The sequence below is a fragment of the Arvicola amphibius genome, chromosome 4 (genome assembly GCF_903992535.2).
Source record: "Arvicola amphibius chromosome 4, mArvAmp1.2, whole genome shotgun sequence".
In the NCBI taxonomy this organism is placed as follows: domain Eukaryota; kingdom Metazoa; phylum Chordata; class Mammalia; order Rodentia; family Cricetidae; genus Arvicola; species Arvicola amphibius.
The window spans coordinates 15,772,883-15,791,722 of NC_052050.1; the positions used below are offsets into that span (position 1 = coordinate 15,772,883).

At 39.3% G+C, this 18,840-nt stretch overlaps 1 protein-coding gene across 1 annotated transcript in view; it reads right to left on the minus strand.

Moving 5' to 3' along the window:
- Positions 1 to 18,840, minus strand: part of Tanc2 (tetratricopeptide repeat, ankyrin repeat and coiled-coil containing 2) — a 306,319-nt gene that overhangs the window by 85,382 nt on the left and 202,097 nt on the right. Inside the window, exons 10-11 of the mRNA XM_042055015.1 lie at positions 7,299 to 7,580; positions 2,189 to 2,322 (exon numbers count right to left, since the gene is read on the minus strand). Of these exons, the coding sequence (XP_041910949.1) occupies positions 2,189 to 2,322; positions 7,299 to 7,580 (416 nt within the window). The remainder of the gene's footprint in view (positions 1 to 2,188; positions 2,323 to 7,298; positions 7,581 to 18,840) is intronic.

An 18,840-nucleotide genomic window follows, 5' to 3' on the forward strand; every position in this document is an offset into this window, starting at 1 on the left:
ATTCAACATTTTTGAATATTAAACATAAACATCAAATGTAAGGGGAAACTTATTATACAATATTTAATAAAACATTAAAAACAGTCCCTCTCAAGGAATAAACAGACACATTTATATTTTGTTTAAAGGTGACACAATCATGAAATTTAGAATGTGATCACTACCACAGAAAGGATAAACAGTCATTAATAGCCTACTTATTCTTAAAACTTTTCAAATATAGAAAATAAGTGACTTGTGATCTCTTTCCTTGGTGAAAGAGGGAGTAAGCTGTAACAAAGAAGACAGATAGAATATCTTTTATTTTCTTAGCGCCTACCATTATCTGATGTATTATGTGTTTATTTGAGTATTGTCTTTCTCCCACCACAAGAATGTAGGCTACACAGTGCAGATCATTTGTGTTGTGTGACTCATTTCTGGATTGCTGGACATTCTAAGCGAATAACTGGATGTAATGCTGGGATCTCTTCAACATTCATCTATTTCTGTATTTATTTACATTATTCTAAAGAACAGGTGGGACGTCCTATTTATAAAAGCAGAGATGTCTCTACAGTCACAGTGAGCTGACAATGAATATGAGGGAAATCTGGGGCTGTTCTGGAAGTCCATCTGAATGTGTACTAATAGGAATGATAAATACCTCACCCAGCCCATGGAGTTTCACTCTATAGTCCTGGTTGGAACCCACTGTCATTTAGTCTTCCCTCAAATTCCTAGAAGCCCCGTTATCTCATCCTCCTAAGTGCTAGACTAAGAACCACCATGCCTTGCTTAGAATGGATTTCTATGAGGAAATCTGAAACTGGCAGTATTACAGACCATCTGTGAAACTTCAGAAAAGCACACGAATTAAAAGTACCAGGTACTTTGGAGGATGAAGGTTGGGAAAGGAACAGAGACCAGGATTCCCTACCCAGGTGATCACCTTTTCAGCATCTAGAGAAGAGATGTTTATTGACTAGAGACACTGGGAGAATCTAAGTTTAGCTATACCCAAAACAGCAAAGTAGAGGATGGGTGCAGAACTGGAAAAAAAGGCCTTCAGTAAAATTTGCATAGTGACGACTAAAACCTCAGTGGTATTTTAACCAGCTCTAGAACACTGGCATGCAGTATATATATTCTCTAGGTAAAGGCTGGAGAATTCTTTGTGAAAGGATGTGAACAATTTAAGAAAGAAATCCCCTAAAATGTATAGACACCAATTTCTGGGTATTTCCAATAAAGAATGGATTATCTAAATGCCCTTTGTAAACTCAAGCAAACTTAGTCACATGAGTTCTCTCTTTCTCTCCTACTCTCTCTCCTCAACAGACTCTTCTGGCCTCCCTGTCCCCTTCTCTCCCAGGAGGGAAGAGGGAGGAAGAGGAGAGAGAGACAGAGGAAGAGAGGGAGAGGGACAGACAGAGAGACAAAGAACACTAGAGGAATAAAATTTTAAAATGCTTTATAAACAAGGGGACCAACTGTAGAAAGAGTCATTTAATATTAAAACTATTATAGCCAAAAAGTATTTTTGCTTTTGTTTTTTTGTTCTTAAATGAAAAGGTTGATGATAATGCTGAAGAACTCTATCAAAAAAGACTGGGGATGTACAATTTCACATTATTTGTTTTTCTTGTGCATATGCTATTTTGAGAAAGATAGGAAATTTAAATTAAAAATACTATGGATTCTGGGCAGTCGTGGTGCAGTACTTTAGTCCCAGCACTTGGGAGGCAGAGGCAGGTGAATCTCTGTCAGTTTGAGGCCAGCCTGATCGACAAGAGTCAATTCCAGGACAGGCTCCAAAGCTACAGAGAAACCTTGTCTTGAATCACACACACGCACACGCACGCACACACGCACACACACACACTCACGAGTACATGGTATATAGGAAGAACTATGAACCAGTAATAAAAATACAAACTACTGTTTATTTATATGGTGACTTTGACGAAACCGTCTAACACCCTTATCTAACTCATTAGAAGACTTTCTTCTAAGTCTTGAAGGTTTTCTCATCCCATCACAGTATTTTTTTTTTAATAGGAACAGGAAAACAAAAACAAAGGAAAAAGAGAAACTTTTCTTCATGTTCTCTCGGACGCTTTTACATATTTTTGCTAAGAATCTATCCACTTTTGCTTTAGTGCTAAAATGGAACTCACAGGCTCCCAGTTTGAGAATCCTATTGTACCTGTGAGGCAAGTCTTCGCATGGCCTCCTCCTGCCGTCTGCGCATTTCTGGAGTTCCTGGGCAGCTTCCACTGGTAATAGATGAATGGGCTGAAGGTGGCTGGGTGAGCGGTAGTTCTCTGTTGGCGTCTACATCTGAATTAAGAAGATGAGATGCTTAATCAGACAATCATAAAACTAGACTGGTGGCTTTCAATCTTTCTAATACTGTGACCTTTAATTATGTTCCTAATGTGGTGGTGACGACCAACCATAAAATTATTTTGTCCCTATTTTATGACTATAATTTTTCTGTCATGAACCATAATGTAAATATCTGATATGCAGGATATCTGGTATGCTGGTCACGGACCTACAGGTTGAGAACCACTGCTCTAGACTAAAGGCATATTAAATTCCTTTAACATGTTGTTCCTTTAATAAATTGTTCTATGACCAAGCAATTCCATTCCTAACTATATACCCAAGTGAAGTAAAAAAAACACACATCTAAATAGAAACTTGCACATCAATGTTCAGAGAAGAAAAATTAATAGCTGATAAAAAAATCAACTATACAAATCAGATGTACATCAATTAATGGATAAACACAATGAACTGCTTGCTACTTGAAGAAAGGAAGTGAAATACATACACATGCTGCAATATACATGACACCACATCAGCTCCCCCAATCTCCAGTATGTGCTCCTATTTATATAAAATATTCATTCAGATGGGGAAATCCATACCAATAGCTAAAGTAGGGGCTTTCTGGGGTAGGAGATGGGGAGTTTAAAAGGAAAGTAGGGATTTACTGCTGAGAAATACAAGTTTCTTTTAGTAGGATCCACTGTTCTAAAATTAGGTTGTGGTGACTGTGATACAGTATTTGGATATATTAAAAATGCAGAACTGAACTTTTCACTTTATTCTGAGATAGAGCATTACTATTTGGGCAGATTTCTTTATGTTTAGAACTTAACAGCACCCGTCCTGCTTCAGCTCCCTGTGCCCTGGAATTACAGGTATGCTACACTACTCTTATTTTATTTATCATTATTACCCAATTGTTTCATTTATTGACCTATTTATTTAAGACCGATACCTACTTTGTTGCTCAGATGATGACACACTAAGTTCATTCATTATCTGTCTGTCTGCGGCCGATCCTTACATTGCTGTCAGACTGGCCTCAAACTCTTCCTTGATCTTCATGCTCTGTCTCCTGAGTGCTGGGATTATACGTGTACACCATGCTCAGCTAGGAATTGAGCATTTTAAGTGGGTAAAATAATATTAAAAAAAGAGAAGAAACTTTCAAATTTTTAACTGGTTCTTGCTAGTTGTAAGACTATCTTTGGATTAAACAAAGAAACCAGACTTCTGAGTCACAGACTGGAATATGACATACCAGGGCTGTTTAAAACATGGTATTGCGTTATGATGCCACTGAAAACTACATGAAAACTAAGCTTCAAGTGGTGTAAGTAATAAAGTATTAGAAAATTAAAAAGGAAAATTCATTATTAGAAATGACAGAAACAAACAGGGAAGAAAATATTTTGAAAACAAGAACCAACAAAACAAAATTGAAGTTACTGGGTGGCCAACAGCTATAAGAAAGAACAGAAGAAAGTAGTATCATTTAACTTTGCACCAGGAAAAGTGAATTTAGATTTCCTCCACTCTACTGTCATGGAATAGAGCTGTTGGTTACCCTGCAACAACTGCAGGGGTGAGGGTACAAGAGACGGCAGTGAAGCAGGTCTGAAGAACTGTGACACTTGAAGTTCAAGTTTAGTGACTGTATTACATTTGCAGATTCACTCTTGTCCATGGCTCTATGTCCCCTTGTTTGGAACTTGGTTTTTGAGTAATTACTGTCTAAATACTCTGTCCTCTGGCTATCCTCCTTTTTGTTTGAGTGGCTTACTTTCTGTTTGGCATGCAGAGAAAAGTAGAAATAGAAGTTAATGGATAAGTCAGTGTACTCAGCAAACTAGCAAAATAGATTTCTTAACCGAGCAGAGTAGGGATTACTTAACTGAGCAGCTGTTTGGCAGTTGTTGACAAATGTCAAGTCCAGGTAACTACACTAGGACCTCCAGTGGCAGGAAAATACATTCTGTATTAGGCAGAACTTCCCTACCTACCACAATGAGTAAGCTTGTAGTGGACGCAATAATGTCTGAATTACACAACACTCTATTTTCACAAAATGTTTTTGTTCTTTGTGTGTGCTGGGGGAGAATGAAGAAGGCAGAGAATGATGGTGGTGTCGTATCTGTGAAAGTAGGCGGGAAGCAGGATGACAGGCTAGTGTCTGCCTTGACAGCTTTTCCCTACCTTCTAAGGGAAATGACAAGGAGGGGGCAGGCTGTGGAACTGAGTGTGGAGGAAGGAGAGCTATGCAGTACAGTACCTCAGGCTAAACTGCTCACATCTTTTGCAGCAGTGCTGTTCAGTGTGGAGGAGGCGGCAGAAAGAACAACAGATGACACACACAGATAAGTCAAAAGCTCTGTAACTTTCTAGTTTTTCATTATTACTATAACTGAATCACAGCATCACTGCCCGAGGGTTCAGAAAGCCAGTGGGATTCCAAATAAACCTACACAAGTTTAATGTATGCTAAACTATAGAAAATTAGGTCAAACCTCAGACATTATTCTTATTCCTTAACTTCTGCTGCTTCAGGTAATATGTTTATATTGCTAGCTCATATAGTAACAGATTTATGCTGAAGAATAACTTGCAGGCTGGAGAGATGGGTAGGTGGTTAAGAGCACTTGTTGCTTTTGCAAAGGACTCAGGACCCAGAAACACTCTAACTCCACATTGACAGTTTACAAGCATATGTAACTCCAGTTTCAGGAAATGTGATCTCCTCACCTGACCTTTGTCGATACAAAATACACATGTGGTGCACACACATACTTGTTGTACATAAAATGTAGAAGTCTTATTTTTCCAGTTACAAAATAAAATAAAATAAAAATAGCTTGCATCCTATTAGTCCACTATATTTGACTCTTCTTTAAGGAACACAGGTTATTTGAGGATGGTAGAGGCAAAAGGTAGTCTAAATACCAACAGAATACAAAAACAAATATTTTTCATAAAGCAATGTGGGTTCTGTATAGCTCTGACAGAGAGAGCGGTATCTACTTTATTTCTCCTACTGTTTTCAAGTCCTGAAAGTTAATAAGGGTCAGATCTACAGCACTAACAGTGGAGATGATTTTATAAATGGAAGTGTTTTATTGTTTCTGGAGATTCCCAAGAGATAAAAGGCAACAGTTATTAGAGAATAACAACAAACTACCTTTGAAAAATCTGCTTTGGAGAGTATACAGACTGTTTTCTATTTACTCTTGTTCTTCCTGGTTGATGTGTGGACCCCAGATACTTTGCTTTTAGACAAAGCAGCTATCCTTGGTTTTGGGATTTATCTTCTGTTAGGCATGATCCTGCCACTACTATCTGCCACACTGATACACTGAAGAGTCAGAGAAAGTGTTAGCCAGCCAGTTTTCTTGCTGGCACACTTAAATAGCTTAACTCCTGGACTACTCAGATAAGCAGTATTATGGTGTGGTAGATATGTAAGCACTTGAAGGAAACACTGGAATAGGTGTGGAAATTCACTTCTAACCATCAACAATTCAGCACAGAAGCTATTTAAAGCTCCTCTACTTCATTATCACTGTTATTTGCCGTGTAAAGGACTGAACTCCACTTTAGGCTGAGCAAGTACTCTGTCACTGAGCTACATCGCTATTCCTCAAAGCAGCTCTCATCAATCAGCTAGTCATACTTCTTTGGTTGCAAGTAACAAAACTGAGATCCAAAGAATTAATGCACATTGAGGGTCACAAAGTACCATATAGTCAATTTGAATGCTGTGGCACAATCCCAAGTTCTGGGCTCTCATGATATGATGTCAATCTACCTTAGAAGCAATTCATTTGGGTACACAAGCAAGGTATTCCTCTAAGATAAGAGTTCACCATATAATCTTACTCAGTAAGTTTTCTGTTTAGACACCAGGTCCTTTTACATGTTAGAAATTCTTACATGTACCAGAGATAATCATCTCCTTGATATAGGGCCTGCTAATTTTAAAAGTTAAAATGTTTGGAGGGTATTCAGTGAATTTCTGTTAGGTTTCTAGACCCTGTGACTACTACAGTCTCACACAAATCATTTCCAGTGTTTTTTTTTTTTTATATAAAGTATGTGGTGGGCTGTATGATTGATTAGGATCAGCAGAGCAAGCCCTTCCTTTTCTGTTTTCAACCACCAAGGAGAGGCAGATTGCTTTATACAGGAAGAACTCTTACACACATCCATTTACTTTTGTCCCTAAGCAACGGGACATAAGCAAAGGCAGCTGAGAAAAGGGGGAGAGAATGGCTGCTTCTGAAACCAGACTGCACTGCTTCCCTATATATTGGCTGTAAAAACCTGGAGTCTCAGATCACTTATCTGTGAAATGAAAAAAACAGGAACTATCTCACTGAGTAGATAAATGACGGCACAAGTTAATATCTGTAAGCACGTGAAGACGGACTATGTGAGTGTTTACAAAGAAGCAATCAAGATCCCCGTGGTGATCACTGAGCTTGTGAGGACGCTGGAGTCAGCATCACATGAGAACTTCAGCAGCCTTCCCCAAGGAAGCTGGAGAAATCCTTCAAGGACACAGTGGAGCTCAAGTTCAAACAGCGTGACACCAACAGCAGTTGCAAAGAAATGAAGACCACAAACAGATTGTGTTGTCATTTAACAAGAAGTGGGCACAGATTGCACAACCCCTGACAATGACATTTACAAATGACTATAGGCAACTGCTGGAGTCATTAGCCAAAAGACAGACCAACAGGTAAGCATCATACATTTAATCCACAAAAAGATTTTCCTGATACACTTTGGAGACTATTGGATATGTGGGCTAGATATACATAGATTATTATGATCTTTTTCTGAATTTTGAATTAATGGTCTTCACATGGTTTAAATTCCACAGATTAGGAATAAAAGGATATATGCTCTAATATAAAAATGTCAGAAAATATTTTAGGGACATAAAGTGGGATTTTTTTCCTTTTTTAGGAAGGAATACGTACGTTTGGGGGAGGCGTGTGGGCTATCAGAGGCGATCTGTCTCATCCGTGTACCATGGCAGCTGAGGGCCACCAGTCTGGAGATGATGGCAGTTTTTCCGAACCCAATGTTTCCCACAATCACTACTCCTTGGTTCACGCTGGCATTTGAACTCTGAAGCTGAACATCGATCTCATGGAATACCCAATCTCGGCCAACGAACACTGACTCTGTGGTGATGCTGGGCACTTCAAAGAGTAGGGGCTTCAGGGAGATATCTGGAGGTCTATAAGGTGCAAAGCGAACTGGAAGGAACAATAAGACATAACTTAGTTTAAACTGTCATCACGGAGAGAAATAGAGGTGGGGAACTGCTTGAGATTATTAGAGCTGCAGTATGATGGTTAGGGCTTTCCAGGAGAAACACAACTCAGAGTTGGCTACACAAACACACAATGCAGGTGTGTTAGAGCTGTTATGACACCCCAGAGGGCAGAACATACATACAAAATGGTAAAACACAAATGATTCATTTATAACATCAAGAAAATAAGGGCAGTCTTAAAAAAATTGTTAAACAATAGTAAAGTCCCCCACACCAGGACTCAGCAGGGATGCAATAGTGAAAAGATCCTCAAGAGTGCTTCTGGACTTGGGGAGATGACCTTTTAGTGCTGGGAGCGGGGAAAGGCAGAGGTGGAGCTTCTCAGGAGGAACCCGGGCAACCCAACAGCTCTTTACTAACCACTAAGAATATACTTCAATATTTAGAAACCAATATGGTTGAACCAGTATGTAATTCGAAAATCATTCCTGTAGAAAAGCAATGCAAAGTAAACAGGCTTGCTTATTTCTTAAAAACAAAGAAAGAAAAATAAAAACTGGAAAGATAATGAGAACAGTTCCTTAGTTCATGGTTTTGTTTTTAATCTAACATTTACCACATTAGTCCTCTTATACCTGCCACATTTTCTTATTACAGATGATGTATCCAGGAGAAACACTTATTCCTCTGACAGTTTAAATTGTCACTAATTTGATATACTTTATTTTACTTTCATATAAGTTTGTTGCGGAGTTACTGAGTTTGTTCTACATAAGTCAGTTTCTGTGCTCATGCTACACTCATTTAGTTATTATGTGATAATAAAGTCTACCATTTTTTTTTTTTTTTTTGGTTTTTCGAGACAGGGTTTCTCTGTGGCTTTGGAGCCTGTCCTGGAACTAGCTCTTGTAGACCAGGCTGGTCTCGAACTCACAGAGATCCGCCTGCCTCTGCCTCCCGAGTGCTGGGATTAAAGGCGTGCGCCACCACCGCCCGGCTCTACCATTTTTTATATTAAAAAAATATCCAAAGCTATACAGAGAAACCCTGGGTCAAAAAACCAAAAGCATGGCCAGGTAGTGGTAGAATAATCTCAGTGCTCGGAGGCAGAGGCAGCTGAATCTTGAGTTCAAGGCTAGTCTGGACTACAGAGTAAGTTCCAGGACAGCAAGGACTATACAGAGAAACCCTGTCTCAAAATACTAACCAAAAAAACCCCCCAAAATTAAAACCAAAATAAACAAAGAAAAAACAAACAAAAAGCTCCAAAAAATTCTAGAACAAATTTGAAGTTTATTATATAGTTTTGTCCACTTCGTTTATTCAGTTATGACTGTTACCAGAAATATTTCACTCAAACTTTTCACTAGAAGACTTAATTTTTAAGAATTAAAAAATTATGTATATTATGTAGATAAATAAATATAAACTCATGTAGGTGTGTGTGTGTTCCTGCATGAGATTATGTACCACATATGTAGAGGTGCCCTCGGAGGCCAGGGAGTGTAAGATCCCTGGAGCCGTAGTTCAAGGCAGCTGTGGGCTGCCTGATGCGAGAGCTGGGAACTGAACCTGCATTCTCTGCAAAAGCAGTAAGCACCCTTAACCGCCAAGTCTTATCTTTAGCCTCTAGAGTCTATTTTGTTATTAACATAATCATAATACATCCTCATAAAACAGAGGTAAAGAATTTGTTTTAGCAGATTATACATTATATATTTGAAAATCATGCTTAAGTTTCAGTGGTATCTAGAAACCACAGATAAATGCTGTGAAAGTGGCTTAGTAATTAAGAGTGCTAGCTATTCTTTCAGGGGGCTTGGGTTTAGTTCCCAGCACGTGGCAGCTCACAACTGCCTATAACTCCAGTTCCAGGAGATGCGAGTTCCTTTTTGGCCTCCGTGAGCACCTGCATACAAGTATTACACACACACACACACACACACACACACACACACACCCCTTAAAAACTCAGATAATAGCTGGGTAGAGATGGCACATGCCTTTAATCATAGCATTCGTGAGGCAGAGGCAGGCAGTTCTCTTGAGTTTGAGACTAGCATGGTCTACAGAGTGAGTGTCAGGACAGGCTCCAAACCCACAGAAAAACCATGTCTCGAAAAAAACAAAAACCAAACCAAACTAAAACCCCCGGAAAATTCACAGAACAATGTTAAAAACAAACATTTAAAAAATTTTCTCTTTGAAGTGGGGCATGGTGGAAGGTAGCAGAGAGATCTTTGTGAGTTCAAGGCCAACCTGGTTTACACAGTGAGTTCTAAGACAGCCAAGGCTATATAGTGAAATCTTGTCTCAAAATAAAACAAACAAATGAACAAAACAAAAAATACAAACTAAAGCAAATAATACACACCATTAAAAAATGTGGTTTTAGAACATGATAATATTAAAAATAATTTTTTTGGAAAAATTAGTGTTTTCAGATGAGGACCTAACTTTAGATCCCCAACATCCATGTAAAGTTGGATGCTGTGGCATGCTTCTATAACCTCAGAGCTGGGGAAAGAAGCAAGTGGATCCCTGAGGCTAGCTGGTTAACTGATGAACTCTAGATTCAGTGAGAGGCGTTGCCTAAAACAGAACAAAACAAGTGGAGAGTGCTTGAGGAAGATGTGTGGTATTGACTTCTGACTACCACACGTATATGCACACATCTACCCCCAAATATGGACATTTTTAAAAGGCTAAAAATAAATGGCTATTTTTCACACTGGTAGAGGAAGAAAATATTTCATCGGAATTACCGATTTCCTTCATATGGAATGATGTAACTAAATTAAACAATCAAATAATCAGTGAATTTAACAAACAAGTTTATACCTTTGAGTATTTTTCTCCAGTAATCAATATGTATACATATGAAAACGACTATTGATTTTATGTCATTAACTGAGCTTCATCCCTAGTCCTCTTATTTTAGTTTAAATCCCTAGTCAAAAAATTGAAATCTGAAACGCCCCAAAACTTTATCTGGTCCTAAGCATTTGGGTAAGGGATACTCCAGCTGCATTAGAGAATGACTGAAATGTAAAGTTGGCTCTTTCTGCCAGGACGGCCTGACTGTCAGGTGAGCAGATGATTTACACCTCCCCATGGGCAGTGGCTCACTGAAGTGGATCTAACACAAGTATAACATCCCTGAAGAAAGGTAAAGACATCTTCAAGACTTCTCACTGCTGCAGAAGTCCTGGAAAATGCTAAGAATGGAGGGGATATAATTGTAAAGGGAAAACAAATCTTGAGAATTTCTAGTTTCAAGTCTAAGGGCTTATGGAAGTGAGAAGAACCCAAATCTTGGTGCAAAATAAGATTTTATCACTGTGTAGAAATAGTTTTCTTACCCTAACATCCTTTCTTCTAAATGTGAATTGAAGACAAAGTCTCAACATGTAGGGAAAAAAAATTAAAACTTGAGGTACATTGGAGCATGCACAAATTTCAATTTTAACTGAAGTGAACAAAACCATCTACTGAATTAATCTCTATAGAAGAATCCTAACTGGACCACATTCTGTAGTGATTATGTGGCAGTTTTATACCTATCCAAGCACTGTACTGAGTTTGAATTCTACAGAGCATCAAAATCTAATAAATCCTGCACTTGTTTTCTTGATGTTATACAGGCCACTGGGAAGAGGAATTTGTATAGGAGTAGGTGTGAATTTCTAAGACAGGTTGGCTGAAAATTACTACCATATTATATCAAGGACAGAGATGTTTATATGAGCTGCCATAAGTACTTGCTCACACTGGAAAAGGCAGGAGGCTGAAAAGGAGTTCACAAGATCTGCATGAACAAAGGTGGTAAAAGGGCACCTTTCTCACTTGGTATTTGTGGCTCTGACTGACCAGTGCTGGCACTGGACCTGTTTGATGACAAAAGTACCACATAGTTCTTCACATAGGAGTCTCCAGTGGCTCTCTACACCTTTTCATGGCCTGCAAGGATCTGGATGGTCGTCCAGTCCCTACCTGCTGTTCTGACTATGTCTGGTTCACCTAGTAAGCTTTTCATTCTTCAGGTTTCACCTTAAATGTTACTTTGTCACAGAGGCTTACTTTGATAACTTTGTAGTCTTTGTTCCTCTACCACCATCATTTTCTTTATGCAAAGGCTTGTTTTCTATCAGAGATAACAGGCTTGTTTCTATCAATGAATTATCAAAATACCATTTTTACTTCTTTTTCTTACATTGTAATCTAATGCAACAGTTTATTTTTGTTTGCTGTTTCCTTATTTCTTCTCATTTCCTTAATTACAGTATAAGCTCCGTGGAGGCAGGAGCCACCACTATTATCAACAGCACATACAGAATCTGAGGTACACAGTAAAGCATCAGGAAAAGCTTTCTGAATGAATGAACACTGAAAAGGGGACCCGCTCCAGGGAATTTTATTGAAAGATTCTCACATTTCAGGAGGGGGATCAGTGTTTTGTCACTGCGCTGGAGCCCACACATGCCTCCAGAATGTAAGTAAAATCAAAGTTCCTGTTATTTAAAATCGGACTTGCCCTAACAATCTCAGCCTGTCTCAGAAGTCTTTTTTTAATATTTATTTATTTATTATGTATACAATATTCTGTATGTATGTATGTCTGCAGTCCAGAAGAGGGCACCAGACCTCATTACAGATGGTTGTGAGCCACCATGTGGTTGCCGGGAATTGAACTCAGGACCTTTGATAGAGCAGGCAATGCTCTTAACCACTGAGCCATCTCTCCAGCCCCCCTCTCAGAAGTCTTGAATATTTTCCTTAGCCTAGTCACCTCTGCTGACTTCTAAGTGTTCCCACTTCCCTCCCTCAGGTTTTCCCTGTTAATTCTTTAGTTTTGGACCTGGCTTCCCTAACTTCACTTACTGCCTCCGACTTCTCAAACCGAAGATTCTTTCAGACCAATTTTTATTACAATGATTACATTTTTTCTTTTTAATACCTCCAATGGCCCTTTCCTGTTATATTAAATCTAAAAATCTTCATCAGATTTTCATTTATGTAATATAATTCAATACCCCCCCCCCCTTTTTTTTTTTTTGGTTTTTCGAGACAGGGTTTCTCTGCGGCTTTGGAGCCTGTCCTGGAACTAGCTCTTGTAGACCAGGCTGGTCTCGAACTCACAGAGATCCGCCTGCCTCTGCCTCCCGAGTGCTGGGATTAAAGGCGTGCGCCACCACCGCCCGGCCACCCCTCCCCCTTTTTGAGACAGTCTCTTACTATATATATATATGTAATATATATATATATATTACAATCCTCCTGCCTCAGCCTCATGTCTGGTTTATACAGTGCTGGGGATCAAACCCATGGCTTTTATGCATCTAGGCAAACACTATTAACTGAGCTTCATCCCTATCCCTCTTATTTTAGTTTAAATTCATTGTTTCCTTTAGCTCATAGTACATGTTTAATTCAGCTGATTTAAAGTCTTTGCCTGGCTAAGAATAATGTCTCAGATTCTTCAGAGTAATTTTTGTCACTTTACTTTTCCTGATGAAGAGAAATACTTAAAGCTTTTTATATGTGGTATAATTTGGAGAACTTCATTTTGAATACTATTATGTGGTATCTAGTTTTCAAATTTTAAATTCTTCCTCTGAAGGCTTGTTGTTGTTCTTTGTTTTGATGCTATAGTCATTCTTTCATTTGTGACTTTTCCAAAGTAGCTGTTATTATTTTGAGACAAGGTCTCAACACACTGCTCAGACTGGTCTCAACCTTCTGCGCCCATGCGTGCTTCCTGCTTTAGTCTCCTAAATAGTTGGGACTCCAAGAACACATCATCATGCCTTGCTCTCTCAATCAGTTTGGCAAAGACTATTTCCTTGTTGCAAAATGGTCCCTAAAGACTTTGTTCTATTATCCTGAAGTCAACAGGTAGTCTCAGAGAGTCCATCAAATGTTGAAATTCAGTATCATTTTTTATTCATCACTCTCCTGTCTAAGTTTTGCTTAAACTCTGGAGAGGTAAAAAGTTGAACAGTTAGTTTGACAGATTATGGTTCTTTCAATGGAAGGACTTATTCATCAGTGGTTAACAACTCGGAGGGTTTTTTGGGGTTTTGAGTACCCTTCCTAAACAATGAAAGGAGGAGGAGGAGGGGAAAAAACTGGGAAGGAAGAGGGAAATAGAAAGTGTGAGCTGGCTGTCTCAGAACTCTAGAGAGGAAGGAGAAAAGACAGACATTAGTTGACATGACCCATTGCTATATGCCTTAGGGAGGTAAGAAGGACAACCCTTACTTTGGCCTGCATCAGAGGTGAGCTCTACTGATCAGAGGGAAAATCATAGACGGTCACAAAATTCTTGTAATATTTTTATAGATGTGTCTGCCTATTTAGGACTAAGTCCACATAACTGATTTCTAATCAACTTTATATGGAAAAAACAAAAACCCAGGATAGCCAAAACAGTCTTATACAATAAAGGAACTTCTGGAGGCATTACCATCCCTGACTTCAAACTCTATTACAGAGCTAAAGTATTGAAAAAATCTTGGTATTGGCATAAAAACAGAGAAGTCGACCAGTGGAATCGAATAGAAGACCCGGATATTAACCCACAAACCTATGAACACCTGATTTTCGACAAAGGAACTAAAAGTATACAATGGAAGAAAGAAAGCATCTTTAACAAATGGTGCTGGCAGAACTGGATGTCAACCTGTAGAAGAATGAAAATTGATCTATATCTATCACCATGCACAAAACTCAAGTCCAAATGGATTAAAGACCTGAATAAAAACCTAATTCTGATGGCAAGATCCAGATCTTTTCTATTATATTGCATTTTTCTACAGGATGTGAACATTACATGGGGATTAATTAGGTTTATTGCTGTGTGTTTCCTAACTTGTCTTGTACTTGTCTTTAAGAAATCCGTTTGGGAGCTGGAGAGATGGATCTGTGGGAAAAGAGCACATGCTGTTCAAGCATGAAGACATGAACTCAGATCCTGGGTGTGGCCATGCATGCCTGTAAACTTCAGCCCTCTTGTCCTGGACAGGAAGGAGACATGTCTGCACAAAGACTGCATTTCCAGTGAAAATAGTTACTAAGAGACTGAGTTGCTTTCTAAACAGACTTATCTCTTCAGGTCTAAGACTAGTTTAGATCTGGTTTCAAAGGAGGCTTTTATGAATATGATTAATGTTAATTTACAATATGGAGTAAATAGTAATTCAATGTAAAAGCTCCCATTTTGGAGAATAGTTCTATTAACGACTTCTGGCACTGGCTATGATGGCACATGCCTGTAACCTCAGCACCTGGGAGGCAAAGGCAGGAAGATCACTTCAAGTTTGAGGTCAACCTAGGTTATACAGAGAGTTCCAGGTCAATATTGGATATATAGTAAGACAAAGATAACATTCTTCTACTGACATAATGCTACATTACATCTTTCCTACTGAGAAAGCTTTGACATTTTAAAAAGTTATTTTAAAATTTTTCTAAAAATGTAATCTATTCATAAAAGTCTCAAGAGAAGAACACAGACAAAATTAGACCAGTACCATATGGTAAAACAACTGTAGGCACCAAAAACAGCCAAGAAACAGTTTCTGTGCCTCAGTACCTAGGACTTTTGTCAGACTGACATTAAAAGAAAGCCGTATTTTTAATGTATCCAAACATAAATTTAGGACTGGACTGTGGGGCAGGGAAGTAAAGAATATTCCTAACTGAATGTCTCTTTATTTTGGATATTAGCTGGTTTCAAAGAGTTTATCTGTGGCAGAAACCACTGAAATATTCCGCTGAGAAGTCACTGTTGCACTATGGTGGTGCTAAGGAAGAAAGAAGACTTAGTATGTACTACTCAGTAACAGTATGTGGCTTTTCCACTGCAGGCACTGGACAGCACTCCCAGGGCAGCAAGAAGGCAGAAGACCACCTCACCTCACCTTTTAAAAAGTATTCCAGCAAACTATATTGTCTGTAATTTACTTTGAAATGCTTATAGAAATCAGGTCAAGTATAATGTGGGTAGATGAGAAGATATATGAAGAAAAGGTAAAATCAAGGTGATGGATATATAAGCTCTAATTAATGTTTTAAAATTCTTCGTATTACTGAAAAATTTCCCAAATAAAATGATAGAAAACATTCCAACAAAGCATTCGAATAAGATAAGCTTTGTAAAGAAACCTTTTTTTCTTTTTTAATATTTATTTTTAATTTCATTTTACATTCCAACCATTCTCCTTCCCACCCCTCCTCCTGCCTCCCTTGTCCCCCGCCCCAGCTCACCTCCTAACCATTCCTCCCAAAGTACCGGTAAGGTTTACCATGGAAAGTCAACAAAGCCTGGCAGATAAAGTTGAGGTAGGACCAAGTCTCTCCCCACTGCATTAGGGCTGAGCATGGATCCCACCATAGGGAATGGGCTCCAAAAAGCTTGTGCATGCATCAGGGAAAGACCCTGGTCCCACTGCCAGGGGCTCCTCAGATACATCAAGCTACACAACTGTGTCCCACATGCAGAGGGCCTCATTCGATCATCGGGGCTCCATAGCAGTTGGTCTAGAGTTCCCACTAAGTCAGGCCAGCTGTCTCTGTGGGTTTCTCCATCATGATCTTGACTCCCCTTGCTCAGATAATCCCTCCTCCCTTTCTTCGACTCGATTACTGGAGCTTGGCCTGGTGCTTGGTTGTAGATCTCTGCATTTGGTTCCATCAGTTACTGGATGAAGGCTCTATGATGACAGTTGGGGTATTTACCAATCTGATTACAGGGGAAGGCCAGTTTGGGTACTTTCTCCACTGGTCCTAGGAATCTTAGCTGGGGTCATTCTTGTGGATTCCTGGGAATTTCCCTAGCACCTGGTTTCTCTCTAAACTCAGTAATGGCTCCTTCTACCAAGATATCTCTTTCGTTGCTCTCCCACTTTGACTATCCCATTTCCTCATGTTCTCATCCCCAAGAGAAGCTAGGTAACAAGGAGAACCCTAAGAAAAACATACCTGTATCCCCCTTGGATCGGGAAATAGACAAGAGCTCTAGAGAGAATTAGGATCATGGGGGTGAGGGGAGAAGGGAGGGCAGAAAAGAAGAGGAGGGAAGAAGGGGAAGGGGAGGAGAACTTGAAGGAATGGGATAGTTGAGATGAGGGAAGGACAGAGACAGAGAGCAGGAAAGAGGTATCTTGATTGAGGATGACTACCTTAATTGTTATCACAGAACCTTCATCCAGCAACTGATGGAACCAGATGCAAAGATCCACAGCGGAGCTGAGCTTCCAAAGTCCAGTTAAAGAAGGGGACGAGCAATAAGAGCAAAGGGATCAAGACTATGATAGGGATACCCACTGAAACAGCTTACCTGAGCTAATGGGCGCTCACTGACTCTGAACTGACAGTGCGGGAACCAGCATAGGATCAAACTAGGCCCTCTGATGTGGGCGACAGTTGTATGGCTGGGGCAGCCTGTGTTGCCAATGGCAGCAGGACCAGGATTTATCCCTACTGCTTGTTCTGGCTTTTGAGCTCACTCTCTTCTTTTGGAGGGATACCATACTCAGCTTAGATATAGGTGAGAGGGACTTGGTCCTGCCTCGAAGTGATGGTTCCCCATGGGAAGGCTTACCTTCTCTGAGGAGTGAATGGGGGCTGGGGTAAGGGGAAGTCGAGCAGGAAGATGGTAGGGAGTGGAAACTAGGGTTGGTATGTAAAATGAAAAAAAGATTGTTTTTTAAAAAATAAATTAATAAATAAAAAAGACAAGGGCAGACCTAAAAAAAAAAAGGAAGAAAACCAAACAAACACAAGATGCACTAAAGTTAACGGACCTGCTCATCCAAATGTAAATATAAACAGCTACAGCAGGAGAGGAGGTAGAAGAGAAAGGAGGGCTCTTGTCTAAATGGCTTTTGACTAAAGCACACTTACTCATGGAAAACACCATGAGTCATTTAAAGCGAAGTCCGTTACAGGACTGGAAGAAGAAAGAGCATACGCAATAGACAGGGTCTGGCACAAACAGAAGCGCAGCTGCACTAGCTAGCTTACATTGTTCTGTAATGAATACAAAGCCTGGCCCGGAAGCACCTCTGTTCCTCAGAGCAAAAGATAATCTCAGGCTCGTTCTTAGTGTTCATGCCATGCATATAATTCTTGACACAAAATAAGAGAGAAAACACATACGTGTCAAACAAAATCTGATATTACTAAGTAATACAACAAACACACACCCACACTACCTCCCACACCCCAAAAGGCTTAATTATTTAGATAGGGTTTTTCTAGGGAGCTGAGGCAGGCATGGAACTTAGAATCCTTCTTCATCAGCCTCCTACCCAGTTTTGTCCTTTAAAAAAATGTTTTTAAACTTTATTATTACTTTGTGAGTTTGCATGTATACTTGTGTGTGAGATTGTGGGTGTGCATGTTCCATCTCACACTGGCTCTGATTTATTTATTCTTAAGACATATTGAGGGCTGGAGAGAAATGGCTCAGCAGGTAAAGACATTTGCCACCAAGCCTGATTATCTGAGTTTGATCTCTAGGATCCTCACAGTGAAAAGAAAGAAATGACTCCAGCAGGTTATCCTCTGATATTTGTATGCACATACACATACTTAGTTGATAGAATAAAGCTAAAAAAGACATGCAGAGGAAAATATTTAACCACATTAGGGGATCACTTGTCTCCTGAGTTTTCACAAGGACCGATTAATTGACAAGAGTCAAGCCTTGTTTGTTCTGGCTTCTCTAGAAAAAACTAATGGAGGCAGGTCTTCCGATATCAGGGAATGAAATTTTGAAGATGTGAAACAATTAAAATCAAATCCTATAAGAATAGTGTAAAGACAATGATCTGAAAAATGTTTATGCTAGATTAATTTTGTTAAAAATAAATAGGTAAAGCAGAAACACCTTTTGGATGAACAGGAAAATATGGCAGGTTGGGTAAAATGGTGAATTCAGGACTAAGTTTGGATTTATCTTTGTTACTTGCTATCTGTGTGACCTTGGGCTAGTCACTTACTTTAGCAATTTGTTAGTTTTCTTGTCCTCAGGTAAGGTAAACAGCACTGCTGTGAAGAATGAGTGTAATTGTTTAGCACAGTGTATAACTGCTACCATTTCCCTCACCCGGAACTGAAACAGACATTTAAGTGGAATCATTTAATCATCTCTTTCTTTCTCTCACAGACACTTACTTAAGAAAACAAAAAGGATACCGAAAACATACTGGCTCTTTTCAGGCCTTCTTCCCTTT